This window comes from Ictalurus punctatus, chromosome 23 (assembly GCF_001660625.3).
Source record: "Ictalurus punctatus breed USDA103 chromosome 23, Coco_2.0, whole genome shotgun sequence".
Classification (NCBI taxonomy): Eukaryota; Metazoa; Chordata; class Actinopteri; order Siluriformes; family Ictaluridae; genus Ictalurus; species Ictalurus punctatus.
In genome coordinates, this window is record NC_030438.2 from 8,069,598 (window position 1) to 8,092,663 (window position 23,066).

Below are 23,066 nucleotides of genomic sequence, written 5' to 3' on the forward strand. Positions count from 1 at the left end.
AAGTGATATAACTCCTAAAATGGTGTATGTTAAAAGCAAAATGATATCATACACAGTACTGTGACGGGATAATGTCTCCAGGGTGTATTCCTGCTTCACACCCAGCATTCCTGGGATAGACTCCAGATCCACAATGTTCCTGACTAGGATAAAGTGAAAATATACTTTTGTATAGAATGTATGTTTTTCTTTTGCATTTTATTATGACCCCAGAACTTAAGAGGGCACAAACTTTTGCACTCTCCATTTTCCTTGAGATAATTAACTCCCATTCATGATGTACGCTGCTAGACTAAAATCCAAATGTGTGGTGGGGTTGTTTTTGCTTTTCTACTTCGTATTTTAAGGCCTACGTACTGCTTAAATCTTGTGTTTTATTGACACCGGAGTGCATTCGAAAAAATAAGACTCTAGACGATGTAGTGTTAATTGTTTCTAAGTCTCTAAACAAAGCCGTATCAACAGCAGTAAACATGTCAGCTTTTATATCTCTGCTCTGTTCCGATAGCGCTCCAGAGCAGGCTAGGAGTTTTACAAGCGCTCGAGCGTTCGGGAAATAAAGCTGGAGGTGGACGCGGTCCTGTCCTCACCCAAGTGTCCTTTAAAACCCCCCAAACTGAGGGACGACACACAAGAACATAAGCGTGTGGGGGGATATATATATATATATATCTCTTAAGATAGGGATATGTATTTGAGAGTTTTGACCTTGTGGGAACATTTGGTTAGTCCCCATGAGGAAAAGAGTTTTCTGAAAAAATTGCCCCCAAAAATCTGTAGTTTTTATTAAAAATAAATAAATAAATATAATATAATAATATAAAAGAGACAACAGGGTTTAATTTTGGTTACTGAGGTTAAGGTTTGGGATTGATTTAGGTCCTCGCAAAGGATGGAAACAAACCTGTGTTTGTGTTTGTGTGTGTGTGAGAGAGAGAGAGAGAGAGAGAGATTGCAAAACTGTGTAATGATCTAGTATCATCTCAGCCTTCACAGTCTCCTTGTCCTTAATTACTCTCTTCTCTTTTCATGGCCACTTTCATGTGTGAAAACCGTAAGAGCTCTCAGAAATAAAGGGTACTAACTAAACTGTACACTTAAGAGATGGTACCCTCAAGCCTACACCTTTTCTACCTTTAACCTAGAAAGTACCTTTAAAGCTTTAAGGTCATTATGCGACAATGACCTACCTTAACTCTTTTTTTTATCTTTTAGTGAAAGGTACAGCTTAAACCTACAAAAGGTAAGGGTACCACTCCACCCACTAGTAACCATACAGTTTAGTACCCTTTTGAGATGTGTTAGAGAAAGGTGTATAGGCATATTCATGAATGAACTGTATGTCTTAATCTTTATTTCATGAGCCATTCACCCCCAAAAAAACTGCAAGCATAAAATGCATCTTAGAACCGTACACATCTGCATACATCTGCCTTGCGATGGGGTAAAACGTTATGCATTTATTCATTGGAAAGGTGTAGAACAAGCTGAGCTCTACTGTTCGCCGGAGGAACGATGCCGAGGTTCGCTCTCGTCTTATCTGAAGCAGTGGAAGCTTTTCTGATTCCCTGCTGAATATTTACGCTGAGCTTCCTACAAAAAAAAAGATCCTGATTTGCAAACATGAAGCTTTTTGATTGTGGATATTTTTCCTTGCTGACCTGCTCATCGTTCTAAAGTGTGTGTGTGTGTGTGTGTGTGTGTGTGTGTGTGTGTGTGTGTGTGTGTGTGATCTAGGAAATAGTGTCCTGATTTTGCTCCCAGCTTGCAGAATTATTTATCCACGTTGATAATTAATATCATTAAATGGTTCCGGTGTGAGAATCAGAACCTGGATGATGTTTCTGCTCTCTTGCGTTCTGGTCACTGCTTGGATCGTAATTGAATTCGGGCGGCTGAGACAGAAAAAGATGATATTTCAAATGACCAGTGTTGAACGCATTTATGTTTTTGGGGAACAGCAGAAATGCATGAGGAAGCTCCTACCAGCAGATGTGTGTAATCAGGTATGAGTGCCATTAAAACTCACCTATTTGTTTAAATAACAGTTTGTCAGTTTGTCAGTTGATAGTTCCCCATTTTTTATGATCCGTTTTATTCTTGGGTTCAAATGACCAGAACATGATCTGTGATGATCAGTGTAATATAAATAGGAAGGCAGGTTTAGTCGATGTACCAGAAGGTATTTCTATATTTGTCCTTTTTCTTGTTCTATAAAGATAATGAGCCAAGCACATCAATTTAAACCTACGGTAGGGCTGTGGTCGAAACTGCTATTGTCAAGTCTAAGACAAATCCATGACCAGGACTAAGCATGATCAAGTCGGAACTGAGTCTTTTGAGGGTCGGGTCCAAGTGAAAACGAGTCCAAAAACTTTTTGAAATCAAATGCTTTATGGAGTCAAGCTTTTACTTCAACTGGTCAGCTTCATTCATACATTGATTAGTTTTCTAGAAGAAGGAGCTACTTCTTGTCACTTGTTCAAGACAAAATGGTCATTATTTTTCAAACTCTCAGTCGAGACATAGTTCATAGATAGTGTGACCAGTGTCCAATACTGATACAAGTCCAAGTACAAACACCTGTAAGTCTGAGACGAGTCCAAGTACAAACACCTGTAAGTCTGATAAAAGTCCAAGTACAAACACCTGTAAGTCTGAGACGAGTCCAAGTACAAACACCTGTAAGTCTGATAGAAGTCCAAGTACAAACACCTGTAAGTCTGATAGAAGTCCAAGTACAAACACCTGTAAGTCTGATAGAAGTCCAAGTACAAACACCTGTAAGTCTGATAGAAGTCCAAGAACAAACACCTGTAAGTCTGAGACGAGTCCAAGTACAAACACCTGTAAGTCTGATAGAAGTCCAAGTACAAACACCTGTAAGTCTGAGAGGAGTCCAAGTACAAACACCTGTAAGTCTGAGACGAGTCCATATCAATACAGAAAACATCTAGCTTCTTTAGTTTCGCACTGGGGTTGTTCGGTAGACGTGTGTATAAGGACCGGGATTTTACATGAACCGTCAATAACTTGTCAGCACGTTTGTGTGTGTGTGTGTGTGTGTGTGTGTGGTTTTTACTGTCATGAAGCTGGTGGGCGAAGTTCATTAACATTGGAGCATGAACAATTCATCCTGATCATGGTCACTTTAGCTGAAATTAGTAATAGGTATATAATATTAAAGAAAAGAAATGACAAAGTTTGTTAGAAATAAAAAAAATGAGGATGGGTGTCGGCACGTGTAAAGAAAAACAGTCAGAAGAGTCCTGTGTGCACTTCTATCAGGCTAGTGTACATTTAAAACAACCCAAACCAACTTATAAACACTTACCACCTCCAGTTTAACATTTAACTCTTACTGTAGGACTGTAAGCTCCAGTGTAAATTCATGGGCTGGAGCTACGGGCACTGACGTCACTATCTGTTACAATCTATTTGTTAACTGTAAAACTGTATTATACCTAATAAATGTCCACTTTTACATTTAACTTAAACTTTTTCCTCATCAGATATTACTATTAGGTGGAATTTAAAAGACGAGCCACAGTTTTCCAGGCTACCCAATCGGATGCGTCTAAATTGATCACGTGATCAGTCTAATTAACTTACTTTGCTTAATTGAAATGAATTGTTGTTGTTTTTTATCCTCTCACGGCGAAGCAAGCACAGAATATCAGAAATGTCTTGCGGTTATAAATGTAAAAGTGGAGCCTGAACACGAAGAAAGTAGAAAGAGAAAGAATTGAACAGGACAGAAGTGTCAGGACTGGTTTATTTTCGCTTCACCACTCAACACGGAGCTCTGTCAGGTGAGTGCTAACAGTTTAGCATCTTTAACACACCTAATTAGCTAGCTAACAGTTTACTGTGTGAGGGATTGGTTTGTCTTGTTGCAGCAGAATTAAACAGCACAATTTGCTGAACGAAATCCTATTAAATATGTGAGTGAATGAACTCATTTTACTCACATAAAGTGACTTTGCATTTATTTATTTATACATGTATGTATGTATGTATGTATGTATGTATGTATGTATGTATGTATTTATTTATTTATTTATTGCTCTTGGCCAGTGTTTACATCCAGATCTCTGATTATTTAAAGCTTTGAACAAAACAGTACAATGTGTATAAATATCATTCATTATATAAGGCTTTGAATGATTTGTTGCATGTCTTCTGCTAAGCAGGTGTTATAGTATGTTGTGTTTTTTTTTTTTTTTTTTTTTTTTTTTTTTTTTTTTTTTTTTTTAAATCCGTTTATAGTTACGTTTTTAATGGTGTGGAATGTCCACAAAACAATTTTAATAAGGGTGGGGGTGGGGAACCCTGCAGCTTGTCATGTCATTGAAACCACAGAAGTGTCATGTGCCATGTTTAAAAAGTCACGGCTTTACCTCTAACTGTTAGAAAGTGCTGACACTGGAGACTCCTTACATACGTGTTAAATAAACATCTACAGTCGGCTAAAGTGGATTTGACACCATTAAAAATGATTAAGTAGAGATATTACGCCTCCAGGCTTCTAATCTTACGGTTTTGTTCGTTTCTGATTGTGACTTGAACATTTTCTCTTTTAACTCCAGTTCTGCATTTGCTCGGTTTACTCTCTGACTGTGAGCTAGAACCTTCCTCTGTATTATGACCACAATAAACCTGGGATAAGCCCTTAATAAAGCGGCTCAACAATTACATCCAGCCGGCTTGTTGGTCTAAAAAGCAGTGCTGCATATTCTGTGTTTGATTGCTGCGCGTGTGTGTGTGTGTGTGTGTGTGTGTGTGTGTGTGTGTGTGTGTGTCCAAATCAATCAATCTTTTCCACCCCTGTGATCAGATTGCAATCTCGCACGACACCCATCTGTCTTTTTTAAGAGCAAACCCCAAGACGGCCGCGTATGGCATTTAAGTATATCTGCAGCCCTCAGTCACTCGGCTGTAGCATCATGCATCATCGGCCAAGCGTCGACCGGCTGGATAAAGTCGACGGCTTTCCACATGACCTCTCCAGTGCAGCATGGACACCCGACGTTCAGTTATTCTGCTGCTCGGTTTATCTATAGGTTGTGTGTTTAGTAAAGCTGAAGCGTGACATGATGGCTGGCTGCCAGTCCCATGGTGAATAGTGACACTTGGCTCTCATCGCTCTCAGAAGGTTCACTTCCACTTCCTGATGCTGATTTTGTGAGACAGATAAATAGTGCAGCAGCTATAAATAACCAAGCCACTGCTTTTGTTTTCTGTGGCGTGTCTGTGCAGAAACTCTAGTACTCTGTACTTGTTAATCACGTTATAATGTTAAATCTGGAATAATTAATCAGGCATATTTAACAGTACATTGTCTATTTTATATAATTACATCTGACCGTAACTTAATCCCTGGTACATGGCCAGCTCTATTCAGAATCGTTGACCTTCAGTTCAAACGTTGCGTCAGTATTGTCTTGGGGAAAGTTCCTTGTATTCAGAGTCAGGTTCCACACATCCATCAGTTGATTTCAGGGCTCTGCATTCAGATTATGCAAAGCAAATGTGTGTGTGTGTGTGTGTGTGTGTGTGTGTGTGTGTGTGGTCCATGCCTCCGAGGTTTGCAGATTTATCTGGAGTACAAGTGTCCGAGCTGGGGTCTTTCAATAGCGTCCAAACCACTGCCTTTAATCCCCCCCAAAACTATCAGGGATAGAAAATATGGACTGAAGAATGAGATACCAAATTATTATTTTTCCCCCTTTGTTGTCAAATATGATATGACGGAACAAAAGCAGGAGACAATTTTTAAAATGAAAACTTATATGCATAACTAATGTTGTGTAAGTGAGAAGATAGTGAGCATTGAAAGAAATCTAATAGGACTCCTAGCGAGTGTGTTCCTTTATATTCATGTAATAAGCTAATATGCTCACAACGTTATTTTTTTTTAAACAATCAGTTAATGTGCTCACGATGAGTTACTAAAAGTGTAACCAAGGCCATGTATTTGAAAGCTTTTTTTAAAAGCTTTTTATCCACTATCTTGTATACAGTGTTGTTGTTAATTCAATAAAACCGCTGCTGACGGTTTGAAGGATAAGCTGACCAAGCACTCATGTTACACCTACAGCACATTTTAAGTGGTGTTCATAATTTTATCCATGAAACAATTAAGTACTTGAGAGTGAAAATGTCTCTGATGAAGATGTGCCTCCTCTGATGTCTTTTAGTGTGTATGGGGGAGAAAACTCCAACTTTGTGGACTTTAAATGGACAATACAATAATGAATCAAGTCATATTCATCCATATAATATTAGCATTGAATGGCATTCTGTAGCATTTTTTTTTTTAGTGTATTTACAGCCTAAATATAAATTTTAGAGTGATGCATTGTAACATCAAACTGTCAGACAGTGGTGCTGGACTTAATACTGCTTCTCACTGGAGGTGATGTCACTACTGAATAGCTATAGCTACAGCTATAATCTGTAGCTACTGATGTAGTTACCGATACCAATTGCTGTGGGCAATTTCAGTATTAACTCCTCACTACGCACGCTTAGCTCGACTCTGAATAAATGAATTTATTGTTGAGGCAAAATTATGTGCACCCTCAATTTATGAATATTATTAAATGGTCATAGCTTTACTCCGATCTTCTCTCCTGTTCGCTTTCTTGTCGAACTAAAGGCATCGAGTGAGTGTGAGATTATCTCCATCATTTAAAACATTGTATCTCCGATCTTCACATGTTCTTTGATGCCGCACTGAAGGTTATCTTGTCAATTTTATTACAGTCTTTCATCAATATCAAAATAACTTTCTGATTCCCCCCCTCCCTCCTCTCTTCCTCTGAAGGCTGCGTCCCCGATCAGGCTTTTCAAAAGGTCCGATTACCATTCATGTAGCGACGTGAGCGGGCGAGAGCAGATTAATTCTGCCGGATAAATGAATGAATATTGCTATTAAGGCTCGAGCCGTCTCAAGGACAAAAGGCTGGAGGGAATTAGGCCTTCCTCTGTGTCGTCTCACCCAGACTCCTCGAGACGGAGTCACATAATGACGGCCGTCCCTTTTCCCTGTTCTGTATAACCGTCGTATTTAAATATTCATTGACACGACTATTGGGTGAAGGAGGAAATCCTGCAATTGTAGCACTCCGTCATCATCAGACTCTTGTTTGTGAAGAGTGTTGCACCTGAAGAGGTAAGGGTAAGCACTGAAATGCTAAATTGCCAGATGTGCGGCCATCTTGTGGCCTGGGTTGGTTATTTATTTTTTTATTTTTGATGAAGCACCCTGGCTGTGTGGTGTTCCTGCACTTCACAAACGGCTCGACGCAGGAAAGATGGTGCAGCGGTGCGGTAGGCTCGGCAGGGCGACCGACTATAAATCACGGACGGGTAAAGGGTTTTTAATGCAGCACTCTGCGCTCGCAACCTCCATTTTCTGTCATGGCACAGTAAAAGATGAGAGCCCCTGGGGGAATAGCAGTCCCTGACGCGGCTGCGCTTTAAGCTCTGGGTCACGCTGTTCGCTCCTTAAGAGATAAATGCAGAAATGCATGCAGGGATGCGACACAAACCCAAGCACAGAACTCAGCATGAGGGACATGGACATGGCAATCGTCAATAAATATTAGAGTACAAAATATAAGGTATAAAATGCCAGTAGTTAGAATATGTGCATAATGTATATCTATAGCATAATATATATGTATATCTGCATAATGTAAACATCTGTTTTGGTTATAAGGACTAACAAAATGAAAGAAAACTAATGCACACTAAATAAGGCTTTAATACAAATTTGTCAAGTATAATAACATTATAATGCATTTATATGCATTGAATTACAATAGCCAAATAAACAAGTGTGTGTGTATATAAATATACATATATTATCTTCTTTTATATATTGAGAGGTGCATATATTGATTGATTAGTGTAATAATTACATGCAAACACTTAGCATGTGCAATCTGTGTCGCTTTGGACTGCATGTGGTTTGAACAGCAAATGCGGGTTGTAGTAATTAAGATTATTAATAATAAATCTGTTATTGCTACAGAAACAGGAAGTGGTTGAGGTGTGTGACGGGCCTCGGAACTCGGCTCAGAGACGCAGCTGTGGTGTGGAAAGCAATCAGTCGGAGAATATCAAGGGCACTGACGAGCGCAATGTCACCACACGCTAAAGGACAAGCCTGTGCACGGAGGATTAGAAGACTTTTAGGTACAGCTTTCATGTAGGTGTATTAATAAGTGCTGCTGAGCTTCAGGTTTGGGAGTGTAATCTGTAAAAGTGTGATCGTCTTACACCGCTTTAAGCTTCGTAAAAATAACTTAACGTCACACTTGATTTTGTTTATTTTTATTATTAACAGTAATAACAACAACTATTATCATCTGGATAGTGATACTACTACTATTACTAACGATAAACAAAATCCAAAAAAAGAAAAGGGTAGCAAAGATTATAATAGTTAAAAATCATCATGGTCATCATTATGGTAAAGGCACTATGAGTAATAAAAATAAAAACAAAAGAAGAAAAATGTTAATGATTTCTAGAAATATTATTAGTTATCTTAATGGTAATATTACTACTAATAAAATTAAAATAAATAAATGTATGCAATAAAAATAACTAGAATGATGCTTTTATTACCATAATGACACTACTTAAATAAATAAATGAATGAATAAATAAATAAATAATCATAATGGTAATGGTGCAATTACTACTAATAATGAAAACAAACAAAAAAGCTAAACAAATAAAATGATGATGATGATGATGATACTACTAATCATAATAAAATAATAGAAATCTATAACAATATTGATATTACCATCATGATACTACTACTAATAAATATTAAGTAGTAGTAATTTAGCACTTTTTATTTCAGACAAAGGCACATTATTGAAAGATTCTGCATCATAAATCTATATGAATTGGTTATAAATCATTAAATACCCAGCGATTATGAATTACAACCAAGACGGATTAAAGATTTCAGGTGTAGGATTTAAAACACAGAGGGTGGAACAGTGTTCCTCATGTGGGACATCTCCTGCACGTCTCCACCACATCACCTGCGCATGTCCTGCACATCTCGTGCATCTTCACATCTTCCACACACCTCCGTATCCCCTGCACATCTTCACATTCCCTGCAGATCCCCTGCACATCTCCACGTCCTCTGTGCATCTTCTCCACGTCTCCTTCAAATCTCCACATCTCCTATACGTCTCCTCCAAATCTACAAATTTTCACATCTCTCCCACATCTCCTCCACATCAGCAAATTGAGTTTTTGTGCTGACTTCATTCCATTCAGTCCAGCGGAATTGATGGTGAAACACATGATGTATGAGACATCACATGTGCAGGAGAACCCCTGGCTCGGTTCACCATTTACTCACACACACACACACACACACACACACACACACACTAATAAATAAATAACTAACATTGGATCATCTCTGGGCAGAAGATTTATATAGAAGATTTTTTCCTTCCTCATGCATGTTTTTGCGAGGTGAAAAATTTGCAAACAGAACAGTCCCCCCCCCCCCCCCCCCCCCCCCCGGTGTCTCGGGTTAATGTCGTGCAAACGCGTCTACTTCACCGCTTTCCAGCAGGGAGTTCACAAACGGGCACCTTTCGCACTATGGTTTCCATGGAAACGGGGAAATGATTTCCTCGGAAAGCCGAAGATTCTGCGTTAAAACATCCAGCGGGATGTTGTCATTATGTTTCAGGTGAACTGTGGGTTAGTGATTTTATTTTTTTTCCCCCTCTTTTCTTGTCTTCTTCTTTTGGGCTCACACTGAGCCAGCATCCTGCCTCGACATAATATCATCAACCTCTACCGCGGTTGCGCTAATTCTCTGCTCCATGTACGCGCGCCTCGCCCGTTTGACTTCCATTCATGAATTTTTCACTGCAAATCAATCGTTAATCTGGGCTGATGTTGTTTAGAACGATGCAGAGGCCGACAAAATAAACACACACGCACACTAGAATGTGTTTGATTGACTGATTAAATGATTTCTTACTCTGCATAATCAGAAAGAAATCAAATATTATTACTCTGCTAATATTATGGGAATATTAAAAATGCCAAGTTGATGCTGTATGGTTTCTGGAAGATGGCATGACTGAGAAAATGCCACATTCCTCCACGCGTAAGGCTTCAATCGAATGCGGAAAAGTTATCAAAACTTTCAAAGCGCACAAAATCATCTTAAGTCGCAGGAAATTCAAGGGGACATCTGGAAGGATGTCGGCAGATTATTCGCAATTTTGTGTGCATTAGACATCAATGAGCGGGCAGCTGAGGCGCTGGCTGGAACCCGCCTCACCTCGGGCTCATTACAGCGCAGACGGACTCGTAAATCCCCCATAATTCCCTGCTTGTAGTTTTCCTCCTTGCTATACCATGAGTGCAGAAGACATTGTTCACTCGGCTACGGCATGTTCCTCCAAGAGTGTGCGCGGGGTTGGGGGGGGGAGTTGTTTGTTGTTTTTTTAACTGCATCAGAAGCTGCATTTTTTTTTTTTTTTTTTGTTGCTTGTTTTCGGGTATTTTTATGACGGGGGTAAAAAAAGAGGGCGAGACTGTTTATAGCTTCTATAACGTAACAAACGTGTTTTGCAGACATTCTACAATATTAAATATAACTATAAATGGATAAATGTTTCATATTGTTAAAGAAGATTGTAATGGTTTGTAAATTGCTGATATAAGAGGAATAAAACACTTCAGGACATGCTTTTATGGGGAAAATAATCTGTATCTCCGCTTCATCACACCGCTGCATCTCCAATCCTGTAACGGCTTCATTCTTTACTTATTTCGTATTTTTCAGTTTTTTTCTGTTTCTCTCTCTCTCTCTTTTTTTTTCTTTCAATCTTGTGTAAATAGTTTTTGGCATTTAGGAGGTGTAAGGTTTTGCCAAGGCGATGTAGTGCTTCAGGGTTTGTGCTATGTGTAGAAACTCAAACACCGGAGGAAACGGTGAAGAAACAAGCAAGACATCAAACTTTCAGAGATCCTCACAGGGCATCTATATTTAGTGCAGGTAAAGTCAAAATTCAGTTCAGCTCGGCTACAAAAGCTAAATGCCATCACTACCAGGACTGAAGCAGATCCGCTTTACTTTTAGCCTCTAAAAGAAATCAGATGAAGAATGTAGGCAGGGATGAACGCATCTATTCGTCAAGGTGGTGATCTCGTGGAAACAGTTTTTTTTCTCTTTTTTTCTTTGTGGAGTTCTTGAATTTCATACTCAAATACTAGCGAAAACCCCCCCCCATCCTGAGCAGAACCTGACATCCTTGTCTCATCAGCCGTGACAAACTGATAATCCTAAAAATACACAAGTTCTGTCTGAACTCGTTCCCTCAAATCACTCCATCATTATGTAGTCTGTCCTGTATATAGCACTGCACGCTTAGGAAAAAAAATTCCAAGCCAAACCCTAATTTTAGTAAAAAAGATAAGAACCTTTAACTGTCGGAAGAACGTACCGCTGAAGACGAGCGTTAGTTCTGTACTTCTCTCATCGAATCTGCAAACGAAGTTAGTCCGAACAACCGATTTTCACACCGATTAAGGCGTTGCGTATTTCGTGTGTGGAACTAGTTTGATTTAGAAGTGATGTATTGCGAAGAGGGTTACTCATGGGAACTTTAAAAATGCCGGATAGGCCACGCCCAAAAAGAGCAACAGTAGAGACATAACTACAAGCCACGACTACTTGTCTCATGCTAGTAGATGTGGCTGAAGTGTCGTATAGAACGTGTAATAAAAGTAGTAATTTTTTTTAAAATTAAGAATGGATTCCAGTTGACATTATATAAGAAGTATAACATAAAACTTTTTACATTTTGAAAACTACAGATGTCACTTTTAGACCCCGAAGCAGCTTATTTTTCTTCAAGCTTTCCATTACATTTTGAAATGAAGTGTTAATATCATTACTACTACTCGTCCTAAACAGTATGCGAGATTGGATTTACGATTTGGTACACGCTAATTTTAATCTCGGATACTAATTAGGGCGGATTGTACGCGGATTGGGACGCAGCAAAAACGGACGCCACACACGAGTCATAACGCGTTACAGACAGTGGAGCAATGGTTAAATAAATGACAAACGGCATGAATTTATCCTTGGCTCTGACGCCTCCATGTCTTACTCACTACTTCTTCTTCTTCTCCAGTCTCACCTGCAGTGTCCTCACCCACACAACACACACTTAGCCAACTTAAAAAGAGCTATCATTGTGTAATCGTGTATTATACAAGTATACAAGAGAAAATAAAAATAAAAGCAGTCGAGCGGCGTGTACATCCTGCGCTGAAAAGAATGCGAAATGTCAAAGACATTTGCGATTCATCTTTATGAGTGTTGAATTACAGTAATCCTTTCACGTAGAGGCTGCATAAATGCGCATTAACGTAATGTACGCAGCGGCGAGCGTGTTACAGTCGAACCTTTTTATACCTGTTAAAACATAGCAGTGTTCACTGCTGGGGAAAACCTCCTGTAAGAAATATATATATATATAATCCCCCCCCCCCCAGGAATTTTTGCAGTTTTGTACAGTATGTAAATGATGGCAGGAGACATTTCAGTGGACGTCTTTTAATCCTGAATGAAAACAAAGGGTGCGGTGTAGTGTTTGGCAACGGCAAATTAGCACAACAAGCTCAAAGCAAGACTTCGACGCCGTCTTTGTCGAGAAACTTTTAGGAGAATCATTTCAAAAAGATGCACAAAACAGACCACGGGCTGCATCACGCCTGGAGTTGTGATTGATTGCCTCTGAAATCAGCAATTAAGGCCATGCGATCAAAACAAGGTGGGAGTTTCCAGCAGGCCTGAGCCCACTTGGGTGCATTTTGCTGGAGGCATGGCTCATTGGAGAAGGTTAACGCCAGAATAAATAACCGTCTTTGCTGTTATTACTAGGATTAGTGCATAATATGGGTTAAAAAAAAAAAAAAAAAAGGTGCACAGACCTAGTAGGGTTGGTTACAGTTTACTGGTGTCTTAAGAAGGCCAAGGAGATTAGGCTGGGATTTCTGTCAATCCGTACACCCAAAATACCCCCCCCCCCCCCCCCCCCACACACACACACACACACATCACATCCCAACCCATCATGGCCTCTCCTTGATCTTGTGCAAATTTCACACTTCACTGGGGATGCGAACGTGCAGGCGCTCGAGCTGTTTTGATGTTTATTCATTTGCGGCGTCTGTGAACGCGAGAGAGGAAAAGTGGACCTCTGATATTCGAGCCCCCATCAAACTTTAATGAGCTGGAATAAATTAGTGACAGAAATCGTTTTAATTTGAAACTAAGCATCATCGAGTTCGTCTCTCGTCGGCCTTTTCTTGCATATTTCATGCCAACAAAAAGGCACAAGCTGCAGTCTTTCATCAGCCGGTCCCTAGGGAATCGAACAGAAGTTCACATTATGGTTACCGTCGACGACGTGTTGTGAAAAAAATCAAATAAATAAATAAAATATCACATCTGCTGCATTTCCGCCATTTCTATTTGAAACATGACCGGCTGGATGTCGGTGACTTCGGCACCGCATTTGGGACACGTAAAGAACACGTCAGCGGCCGTATGGCTTTTGACGCAGTAGTAGCAGAAGACGTGAACGCACCCGATGGAGTGCGGCATGACTGGCCATTCGGAGCATATCCCGCACTCGGAACGTCGGAGAGACTCCGCTTTCTGGCTCGAACGATCAGGAACGGATAACAGCGCGGACAAACGGGTCTTCAGCTTCCACACATTGATCAGTGGGAGCAGAAAGATGAGGAACTCCGCAAAGCCATGCCAAAGCAGTTCCCGGTTCATGAAGTGGAAGTTGATTTGACGGGCGCTCTGATCCCGGACGAACACCGGCCGCACTCCGAGCATCCTCTCCGTCAGAGTGGGAAACGTCCCGCTTTGAAGAAAGAGCATAAAGTTGAGCAGGCTAGCCACTTTAATCGCGCTGCTAATCAAAGCTAGAGCCTGTCGTGCTTTCTGGAGGCCCGTATGCGCACCATGGCGGAGGAACAAGCTGTGAGAACGTTCCTTCAACCACTTCTCACCCACCGTGAGCAAAGCATACCACAGTTTCTGGCGCCTGCTCAAAGACCTGTATTTCTGTCCAGCGATGAGCGTGTTGTGGTAGCGGATGCTGAGCAGCGTTTGGCCCACGGTAGCGCTGCTGGAATACACGGTGAACCTCCAGACGAGGAGCTGTAGCAGGGCTTTGAGTTCCGGCTCCACGCGAGTCAGCAGGCCTGGTTTGAAATGCTGGAAGCACCGAGCAAACTGGGACCAGACGAGCTGTTCCAGGGCATCGTCCAGCTCGAAAGCATCCAGCTGGCTGATCCTCAGGACGCGGGGTGACGAGGTCTCACTTCCGGCTCTGGCTGCAAGCAGAAGAAGCAGATGAGTTCAGGTTATGTGCTTTCTGCATTTCACTTGAAATCGCTTTTTCATATGTTTATTAAAAAAGAAAAAAAAAGAAAAAAAAAGCCCATCCTGAATTCATCTTAACACTGTCCCCTCTGGAGCTTCAAGCTGAGGACAAAAATCACATCACAAGAGATTATCCCTACAGCGCACGCTTGGCACGGCGGTAAATAGGCACCGCGTGGAACTGCTTCACTTTGACAGCTTTTCTATTTGATCTAAGAACTTTTTACTGAATATTGGAGCGAGTTTATCTCTTTTTAAAAGCAGCGGAAGCACTTTAAAAACGAGGGCCAGTGCCCAAGGTGGCCACCTCTTCTCTTTGTGTGCATCAATGGACGGGATTAGGACAATCTCAGACATAAACTGGCTTATAGAAATCATGGAAGCGACTAAATCTTAAATAAAAAGTAACACAAAAAAAAGCTTTAAGTGAACTGTCGATAGTCATCTACATATTCATAAGTACAGGTGCTTCTAAAAAAATTTGAATATTGTGGAAAAGTAATTTTTTTTTTTCCCCCTGTAATTTAATTCAAAAAGTGAAACTTTCATATGTTCTAGATTCATTACACAAAGTGAAATATTTCAAGCCTTTTTCTTTTTGTTTTAATCTTGATTATTACGGCTCACAGATCACGGGAAAAAAATCCAGTATCTCAAAATATTAGAATAAGGAATTTATAACTCATGTGCAGTATATGAAAGTTCCCCTTTTTGAATTAAATTATGGGAAAAATAAAAATTTTTGAGATGCACCTGTATATAGTTTTACACAGACAAAAAAAAAAAGTCAGGCCTAAATTTTTTTTTTTCAGAAGAAGAATCAAATCGTGAACGGAGTGTATCGTTACATCCTTAATATTTAACATGTATTAATATATGCCTAGGTTTAGCTCTTCATCTTCAGTCCACTCTGGGAACTCAGGAATCCCTGTCGTCATCATCATCATCTTTTCAGAGGCTTTTATTGAGCAGTTTACAAGTTATGAATGAATATGTTATGTTTGAGAACATATTATTGACAGCCACCTATCAATAGTAATGTGACTATTGTCAAGGGCCTGTCAATATTAATATAATTATGATTTATAGGATCACGCAGACGTTAGCCAGGGCCAAGTAACATCTCCTACAGGCCCGCTATCAATACGGGGATTACTATTGACCTGTTCGCTCTGACTCAAAAGCGGTTGCCAAATATATAACAACTAGACACTTTTGTCAATGTGCTGCCTATAAAAATTAAGCAGTTGAATTTACAGGGCTTCATCTGGAGCACTGTAGAGAGAGAGAGAGGAAAAAAAAATCCATGTATTCTTATGTAATCATCAAAATTCCTAATCGATGGATGTGTTTACCTCTACTGTAATCAGAGGACCTGACCTACATACACGAAAGCTGTGATTCATAAATACGCATTGATTACTGGGGAAAAAAATGACTGTGGAGACGGTGGGGGGGGACTCTGTTAAAGTGATGCGAATGTAAATACGAACACAAATTAGATTGAAATAATTCTGCAAAAACTGCAATCAGCTTCCTTTTTAAAAAGGCATTTTTCTTTTTTTTCCCCTTCTTCTAATATGTTTATTAGAAAAGAACGAACGTGATTTAGCATTTATGCAGAAGTGACTCGGCTCTGACAAACAAATTGGATACAAAGAAATGCTGAATTTTAAGCAAACGCAGGCTTCAGGTGACAAAATGGATGAGTAGCACATCTATTAGGTTATAGCTGCCAAGTCAAGGCCCTGACAACTGGCGTTAAATGACAAACGACTGGCACCGGCGCGACTCATCCCCAGGCAGCGACTCGCAATTCTGAAACTGATAAGAAAGCTAACAGCATGACCTCGGGCCTTGAGCGTCACAATGCTGCAGATTTCCTGCGGTTTACAATATGCAGTCTTGTTTCCGCAACCTTTTGAAACACATCTTTGGCTGTAAACATACACACCCTGGATCTCCCACCCCCACCCCCGAGGTAAAAAGGTCATTTACCGGAAAGCTTCTTACTAACTAATGCTGCCTTCACACTAGGCGTCTTATCCTGAAAAAATCATTGCGTGACGCACCTTCCGTCTCTTTTCTTAGTCATGGCTAATATCACCTAACAATTTCAAAACATTAATCGACCATTTAAAAGAAAAAAACAAAGCTAGTGGTGAATGAACAACAATATTGCTAATTAACAAATTATTGCGCTCTAGATTAGCTTTATTATTCTCATTAATGCTAATAAAATAAACATTGCTGTAACTCTGGTGATAAGGAGGTTGTTCGTCTTCGCCGCCGCGTAAGAGAAGGAAAATCGAGAGAATCCAAGCTGCTCGTGTGAGTCATCACATCACGTACTGGTGAACGTCCCTGGTGTAACGTGCACACTTATTTTCAGTCATGATGCAAAGTTGGAATATTGGGAGTGAACCAATGTCATGAATCTCTTCATATTCATTCACTGGCACTTTGTCCTTCATGTTTGTTTTTCTGTTTTGGCCTCCAACTTGTGTCCTGATTGGATAGCAGATAAAAAAGGGAGTCACTGGGGCACTTTTCAGAAAAGTTTACCTTTTTTTTTGTACTTTGAAGATCCATTGTGACTCAAACCTCCCCCGTATTTTTTGTTTTAAAAAATAAGTAAAATAAATAAATAAAAAAAACCTTTCATACAAAACTTTCTTTAGCGATATGACTTTACGACACGGATTTACCTAAGGATGTGAAATACACGCGGGCGCATCACACCTTTCAGTTTGTGCATGTGCTGTTAATCAGCACAATCGTGCCTTTTAATCTGCAATGCGCTCATTTTATTTCAGCTCAGGGTTCTGCATTCATGATGACTCCCACAGCAGCATATCAATTCCATAATGATAAATAGGTCAATTTGAAACTTTTTAGCTGATGTCATCTTTGGTTGGTAAATTACTCCCCGTGTGTCCATACTAATTGTGCCATCATAAAATATGAATGTGTACAAATGTACCGTGGGGGTCCGAGGCGATGCGTCATGCTTTATCAAAGCGGCCCTATTTCCCTAATTCCTAATTGTGCGAGCTCACGCACAAGCAAAAGTTAATGTTTGAGAAACAGCCTTTAAAGTGAGTCTGACACAAAGATATGAGCTTTGCTTAATCTAGTTTGCGCAGAACATAAATTATTTAAGGGAATTAATTGATTTTGTGAGTATGAAGGTGGAAGATGCAAAGCCTTGGCGAGTAATAAGTACAGAAGTTTGCAGGAAAACAACTTAAAATCTCATGAAACATTTAAAGGCTGAGGCAGCAAGAATGACTGGAAAGGACAGTTAATAAATGAGAAAACGGCAAGGCCGTGATTTTACGGAGGAAAGACTCCGTACGCTCAGCTGATGCGAACAAAAAGATGGGAGTTTTATAATGCTGAATAAGTATTGGCTGATTATTTATATAAAACAATGCAGGATGAATAATAATTAACAATGAATGAAAAGAGTGGGATTGCTGCATTTGTAAAAGTAAATAACTAATATTTAGCTAATTAATTTATCACGTATGCCAATTTGTATTTATATACTAGTTGTTTATATTAATTATAATTTATTACTAATATAACAACTCTGATAGAGGGTGGTTGTGATATTTATTTCTAATAAACAAACAAACAAACATAAACCAGGACCTATATGATTAATGAACTCTGTGGGTCTCCAGACTCCATTTCGACACTTATGGCAAGCCATAATTTCCTAAAGTGACTAAACATAACAAATTTAGCTCCCAATCTGTCAAAAATACAAAGTAAATTTGATGGAGAAAGTGAAAGTCACTAACTATTTTGAGTTTATTTTGGGCTTTATTGAGCTGAGCTCTAACGACCAGCTATTCTGATTTAATTGAAATTTATAAGCCTGCAGAGCCTGGGTACTGTTTTGTTATAATCACACCGAGAATTAGGAAACAAGTTGCTTAAATAATTAAAAAGGTAAGAGCAAAGCAGTGTAAATCCGTTAACTTCACTGGATCATAGTGTTTAAACTGATAATAACTGGATCGGGAAGAGCTACAGGTAATGTTTAGATGAATACCATCAGATTAAAAATACAAACATTTAAGGTTGTAACTTTAAAGGAAAAACATGCACTCTTTAACATAATTGCGTCAGCGATTATACATTAAATATGTAAAACATGGTGTTATGTCTGTATTAAAAGATTATTTAAACATATTTACCCATTTTGAGCTCACGAACTAAAATCGACACGTTGAAATAATTGTCGTTCCTCCATTTCCGGGTTGCTTTCCCACAAACCCCGCCTTGAATCTAATGCACCAATCGTAGAGAGCGTTCCATCCACGTGATCGTCTTTACGCGGCCAATCGCGTGTCGCGCCTGAGTCCGCGAGGCAAACACGATTTTACAATACACTACAAGAGCAGCTGTGCGGTGGAGGCGGAGTTGATTTCTCAACCGAACGCCCACTCCGAGGTATCAGGGTAGGTTGTCACGTTCTATCCAATCAGCGAGAGGTTCCTTGGCGCATAATGCAAGCTACACCAATCGTATTTGATTAGAGGCGGGACTTGCTTCTACGAGACCCAGAAGGACGCCGTTGACTAGCCAACGATAAATATTGACGTTACAGAGAACAAACGGCAAAAACAGAGGCACGGAGACGGTAGAACTTTGTAAAGATGTTTAAATTGAGGTCTTTTTATTTTTTACAATTAGTTTTATAAAGGATGAATGAAACTCTGATACTAAGTTAGTTCGTTTTCGTTTAGAAGTTGCAATAAGGATGACTACAGCTTAATTTTAGACTATTCTAAGTATTAATGAAGATGGACAAAAACAATAGTTCGGTTTTGGAGATAAAACGCAGTTGTCTCGTCACTAAATCGGTGAAATGTTTGCTGAATGAGTTCCAGTGTGTGTACGGAGAGAAGCTCAGACGCCTCGAGTGTGAAATTAAAGGCTCCCAAGAGGAGATTTTGCAGGTAGGTTGAATATCAGAAATCAAACAACTTCCTTTTGTATTTTGTGTCTCGATTGTCCTTTGGATACGAAAGCAGATAAATAAACATTTATAATCTAATACACCCATGTCAAAATCCCGTACAAGTCTTTAAAAAGAACAGCAAAACTCAAATGATTCAGTGATTCGATTCTTTCAGTTTAGCACGCTAAAGTGATTGGAACGATTCTTTTCAGACTGATTCACTCAAATTGAGTCGTTCATTTTAATATGAATATTTAATATTTCTTATAAAACGCAACAGTGGTCAGGATTATTATAAAAAAAAAATAAGGATGATTTAAACGTTTATATATTGATGAAATATTCACTTTTTCCTGCGCATGTTTTGATGAGTTAGATCTGTGAACGAAGAGTTAGATCTGTGAAAGAAGAGTCGAGTTTATTCAGGAGGTTTTTTGCCTACAACCAAAGTTTTTTGGATGGCCAAATCAAGAAGAAGCATATCGATGCTTACAGTGGATATTAAAACAGCGGTCTACACACCCCTGTTAAAATGGCAGGTTTTTTATGCTTTAAAAAAATTCAACCAGAGATAAATCATATCAGAACTTTTTTCCACCCTCAATGTGAAATTACAACATATAAAAATGATCAACGTATAAAACAATGAAATATTTTAGGGAAAAATAAAGAATACAATTATAATAATCTGGTTGTGCAAGTGTGTGCACAATTTTTTTTTTTTTTTTTTTTTTTTTTTTTTTTTAAATAATTGGGGGTGTGGCTGTGTTCAGAATGAACCAATCATGTTCAGTTTTGCCTAGGATTTCCAGAAATGTATTCTTGGCATTTTCTCCACCGATTTCTTGAGGAATTTCCCTGAGATGCTTCTTAAACTGTATTAAAGGAGTGCACACCTACGCTGGAAGCTTATCGGCTGCTTTTCAGGAATATTTCGCTCCAAGTGGTCGGTTTAAAACAATATTTTTTTTTGTAAATAAAACGTTAGTTTTCTAATGGAAAATTAATGTCAGCACGATTATAGTTTTGTCTACGACACCGATTTCAAACATTTTAATCACACCTTCAGATCAAAAGGTTTTTAAGATCATGAGAAATGTTTCATTTGAGTGTCCACAACCTTTTGACAGGGTGTGTGTGTGTGTGTGTGTGTGTGTGTGTGTGTGTGTGTGAATATGAGGAAACAAGCTTTTCACGAATATATGATGGATATAGGACAAAAAGAGTGCATTAAATATATTTTTGTCGAGTTTTGACATCTTTATGTGAGGTGAAGAAAATCAATCTAGTCAACTGCTACTGATCCAATGTGTGTTCTTTTTTTAAGAAAAAAAAAGTAATTTTTTTCTAAGGACCTTTTTAGTTAATGTCACGACCATGCTTTTACTTTCAAATGTAAACGTGATCTTAGCCTTGAACTCGACGTCTCAGTTGTTGGCATAAATGAGTCTTCGTATGCAGGAACTCGGTTACGTCTGTCTTTCTTTTTGTAGATGAAGATCCGGATCCTGTACTGTTATGTAAATGACCTGAGCGACCAGAATCGAATCTTGGTCCACACAGTGGAAGAGCTGGAGAAAGAAGCAAACGAGAAGGTCGCCGATTTGAAAGCGAAACTTCATACTGCAGCAGAAGGCATTAACGTGAGACGTGTGAGTGTGTGTGTGTGTGTGTGTGAGAGAGTGAGTGAGTGAGCGTGTGGCGTCGGATCACAGCTCTTTGTGTGGATGAAAATCGTGCCCGGCTCTGACACATACAGGCTACGGGAATGGAAAGCAATGCATTTAAATAAATAAATAAATAAGGCTCTAAAGATTTCATGCATATGTTGAAGTGTTCATGTGCATCGGAATAAATGGACGTATGGCCTTCTAGATAGATTTAATCATACAGAGTGCTCGAGCACATTAATGATTTTTTTTCTTTTCTTTTTTTTTTTAATACACAAGTGTATGGACAGTTTAACATGTCCCTTCTTCCTTCACCTTTTGTGTTTGGTTTACAAGGTTTAAAAAAATCTGTTACTATACAAGTATTTATTAAAGGAACAGTCTGTAAGCTATGTTCCCCTCACCTTACATCGCTGCAATCAAAAGGTCCAATTAATATGACGTAAATAGATATTTTTCTGCTTTTACACGGCTTTTAAACCCAAGCTCCTTCAGATCCGGTAGTCAGAACTTAATAAAGATCTGTATTTTCACCGTATAGAGATATAGATTTGGTGAGTCACATGCTCTGTTTTCATAGTTGCGTAAAAACAGTTCAATAAAGGTACACGTTGAATTCTCATCTCTAGGTGATCGCTTGTGTATATATAACCTTTAGCAGAAAAAAAAAAGATTTTCATACACAGTTTTCTGTTTAACTAGTGTCCGAAGTCCGTTTCGTTAATTTTGCACCGGCGCTACAAGAAAGCGATCGCTCACCCAACGTCATTAAAAAAAATAACTCCATGCTCAAATAAAAAAAAATAAAATTATTTATTTATTTATTTATTTATTTATTTATTTATATATTTATTATTATTATTATTGTTATTGATACATAGGTTTAAAATCAGTGTTATGCACATTTAGAAGGTGTATGCATTCATACCGTAATGTATAATCTCTAATGTAATAATCTCTACCACAATACGGACCAACGATTTTGATGACATGGTTCTAAACTTCTTCTCATCAGATTTTCTGTCCAATCAAATGCTCTCTAGAATCTGAAGTGTCCCGCCCACAACATATAGTTCAAATGGTACTAACTGTCGAGTTCGTCTTAGCTCGGGTTGTGAGGTAAGCTAAATGCTATTGGCTATTTAAAAGGGGGAGGAGCCACTTGATACGTCCCACCCTGACTTCCTGTTTCAGTGGAAATTACGTCAACACATCAAATAGCGCTGCGCGTTTCGAGACCGTTCACACTGACTGTATTATGTTGTCGTGGCCGGCTGTTTTTTTTTTTCTTTCTCTCCTTTCAATAAGCACACTTCCTGTTTTGAGTTACTAAATAGGGACATGGAGCTTTTAAAAAAATCTTATTTATATATTTATTGGATTATTTATTTGTTTTACTATCGCATGAGAGCTACCGTCCCTGGAAGCTGAAGGCTAACACGTGCTTGCTCTGGGACTCGTGAAGAACGTGCTATCTGCCACGTGAGGAACATGCTGTCTGCCCTCTTCCGCATACATGAGCTCACAAACACCCATGATCGGCTACTGTCGCTGTGACTAGGTCTTTAAACATCAGCCTAAAATTTCTTTATAATGGAACACAAAGCATATATTTAAAGGAAACTTAAATCTATAATTCTTCACTCCCCCCTCTCCTCCCCATTTTTTAAGCTACGGCTTTGAAACCTGATTTAAAAAAAACAACAAAAAAAAAAACGAAGATTGTAAAATGAGTTTTGAGTATATAGTAATATTATAACAGTATAAACTCCTCGTCTGAGGTCAAATAATTTTTATTTTATTAAGCGCTACATGGTGAATTTACGGTCACGTTGTGTTCTAAACCGCATCACGGACTTCTGATAGTTAGCTCCATTACCGAAACACATTTGATGATTATTAATAATATGATATTTGGAGCGATGTCGGTATGTGCAGT

General features: G+C 39.0%; 2 protein-coding genes across 9 annotated transcripts in view; one reads left to right on the top strand and one right to left on the bottom strand.

The window, feature by feature from the left end:
• Positions 1 to 3,644: 3,644 nt before the first annotated feature.
• LOC108256606 (trichohyalin) overlaps positions 3,645 to 23,066 on the top strand; it is a 140,041-nt gene continuing 120,619 nt past the window's right edge. For 2 of the 7 annotated variants that reach the window (XM_017453661.3, XM_047150087.2), the window contains exons 1-2: positions 18,956 to 19,455; positions 20,951 to 21,109. In XM_017453661.3, the coding sequence (XP_017309150.1) occupies positions 19,294 to 19,455; positions 20,951 to 21,109 (321 nt within the window). In that variant the 5' untranslated portion in view covers positions 18,956 to 19,293. Of the gene's footprint in view, positions 3,813 to 8,041; positions 8,206 to 18,954; positions 19,456 to 20,950; positions 21,110 to 23,066 lie in introns of those variants that run through there. The other 5 variants (XR_001810330.3, XR_001810329.3, XM_017453659.3 and 2 more) reach the window with 4 other exon arrangements.
• On the bottom strand, positions 12,952 to 18,794 carry pex2 (peroxisomal biogenesis factor 2). 2 transcript variants are annotated; one of them, XM_047150089.2, is made up of 3 exons: positions 18,691 to 18,794; positions 13,671 to 14,433; positions 12,952 to 13,445 (listed from the first exon to the last, which is right to left on the bottom strand). In XM_047150089.2, the coding sequence occupies exons 1-3, from the start codon at positions 18,692 to 18,694 to the stop codon at positions 13,238 to 13,240; spliced, it is 975 nt and encodes a 324-aa protein (XP_047006045.1). In that variant the 5' UTR covers positions 18,695 to 18,794; the 3' UTR covers positions 12,952 to 13,237. The 2 variants fall into 2 exon arrangements, with proteins under 2 accessions (XP_047006045.1, XP_017309151.1); XM_017453662.3 differs by having other exon boundaries at positions 12,952 to 14,433.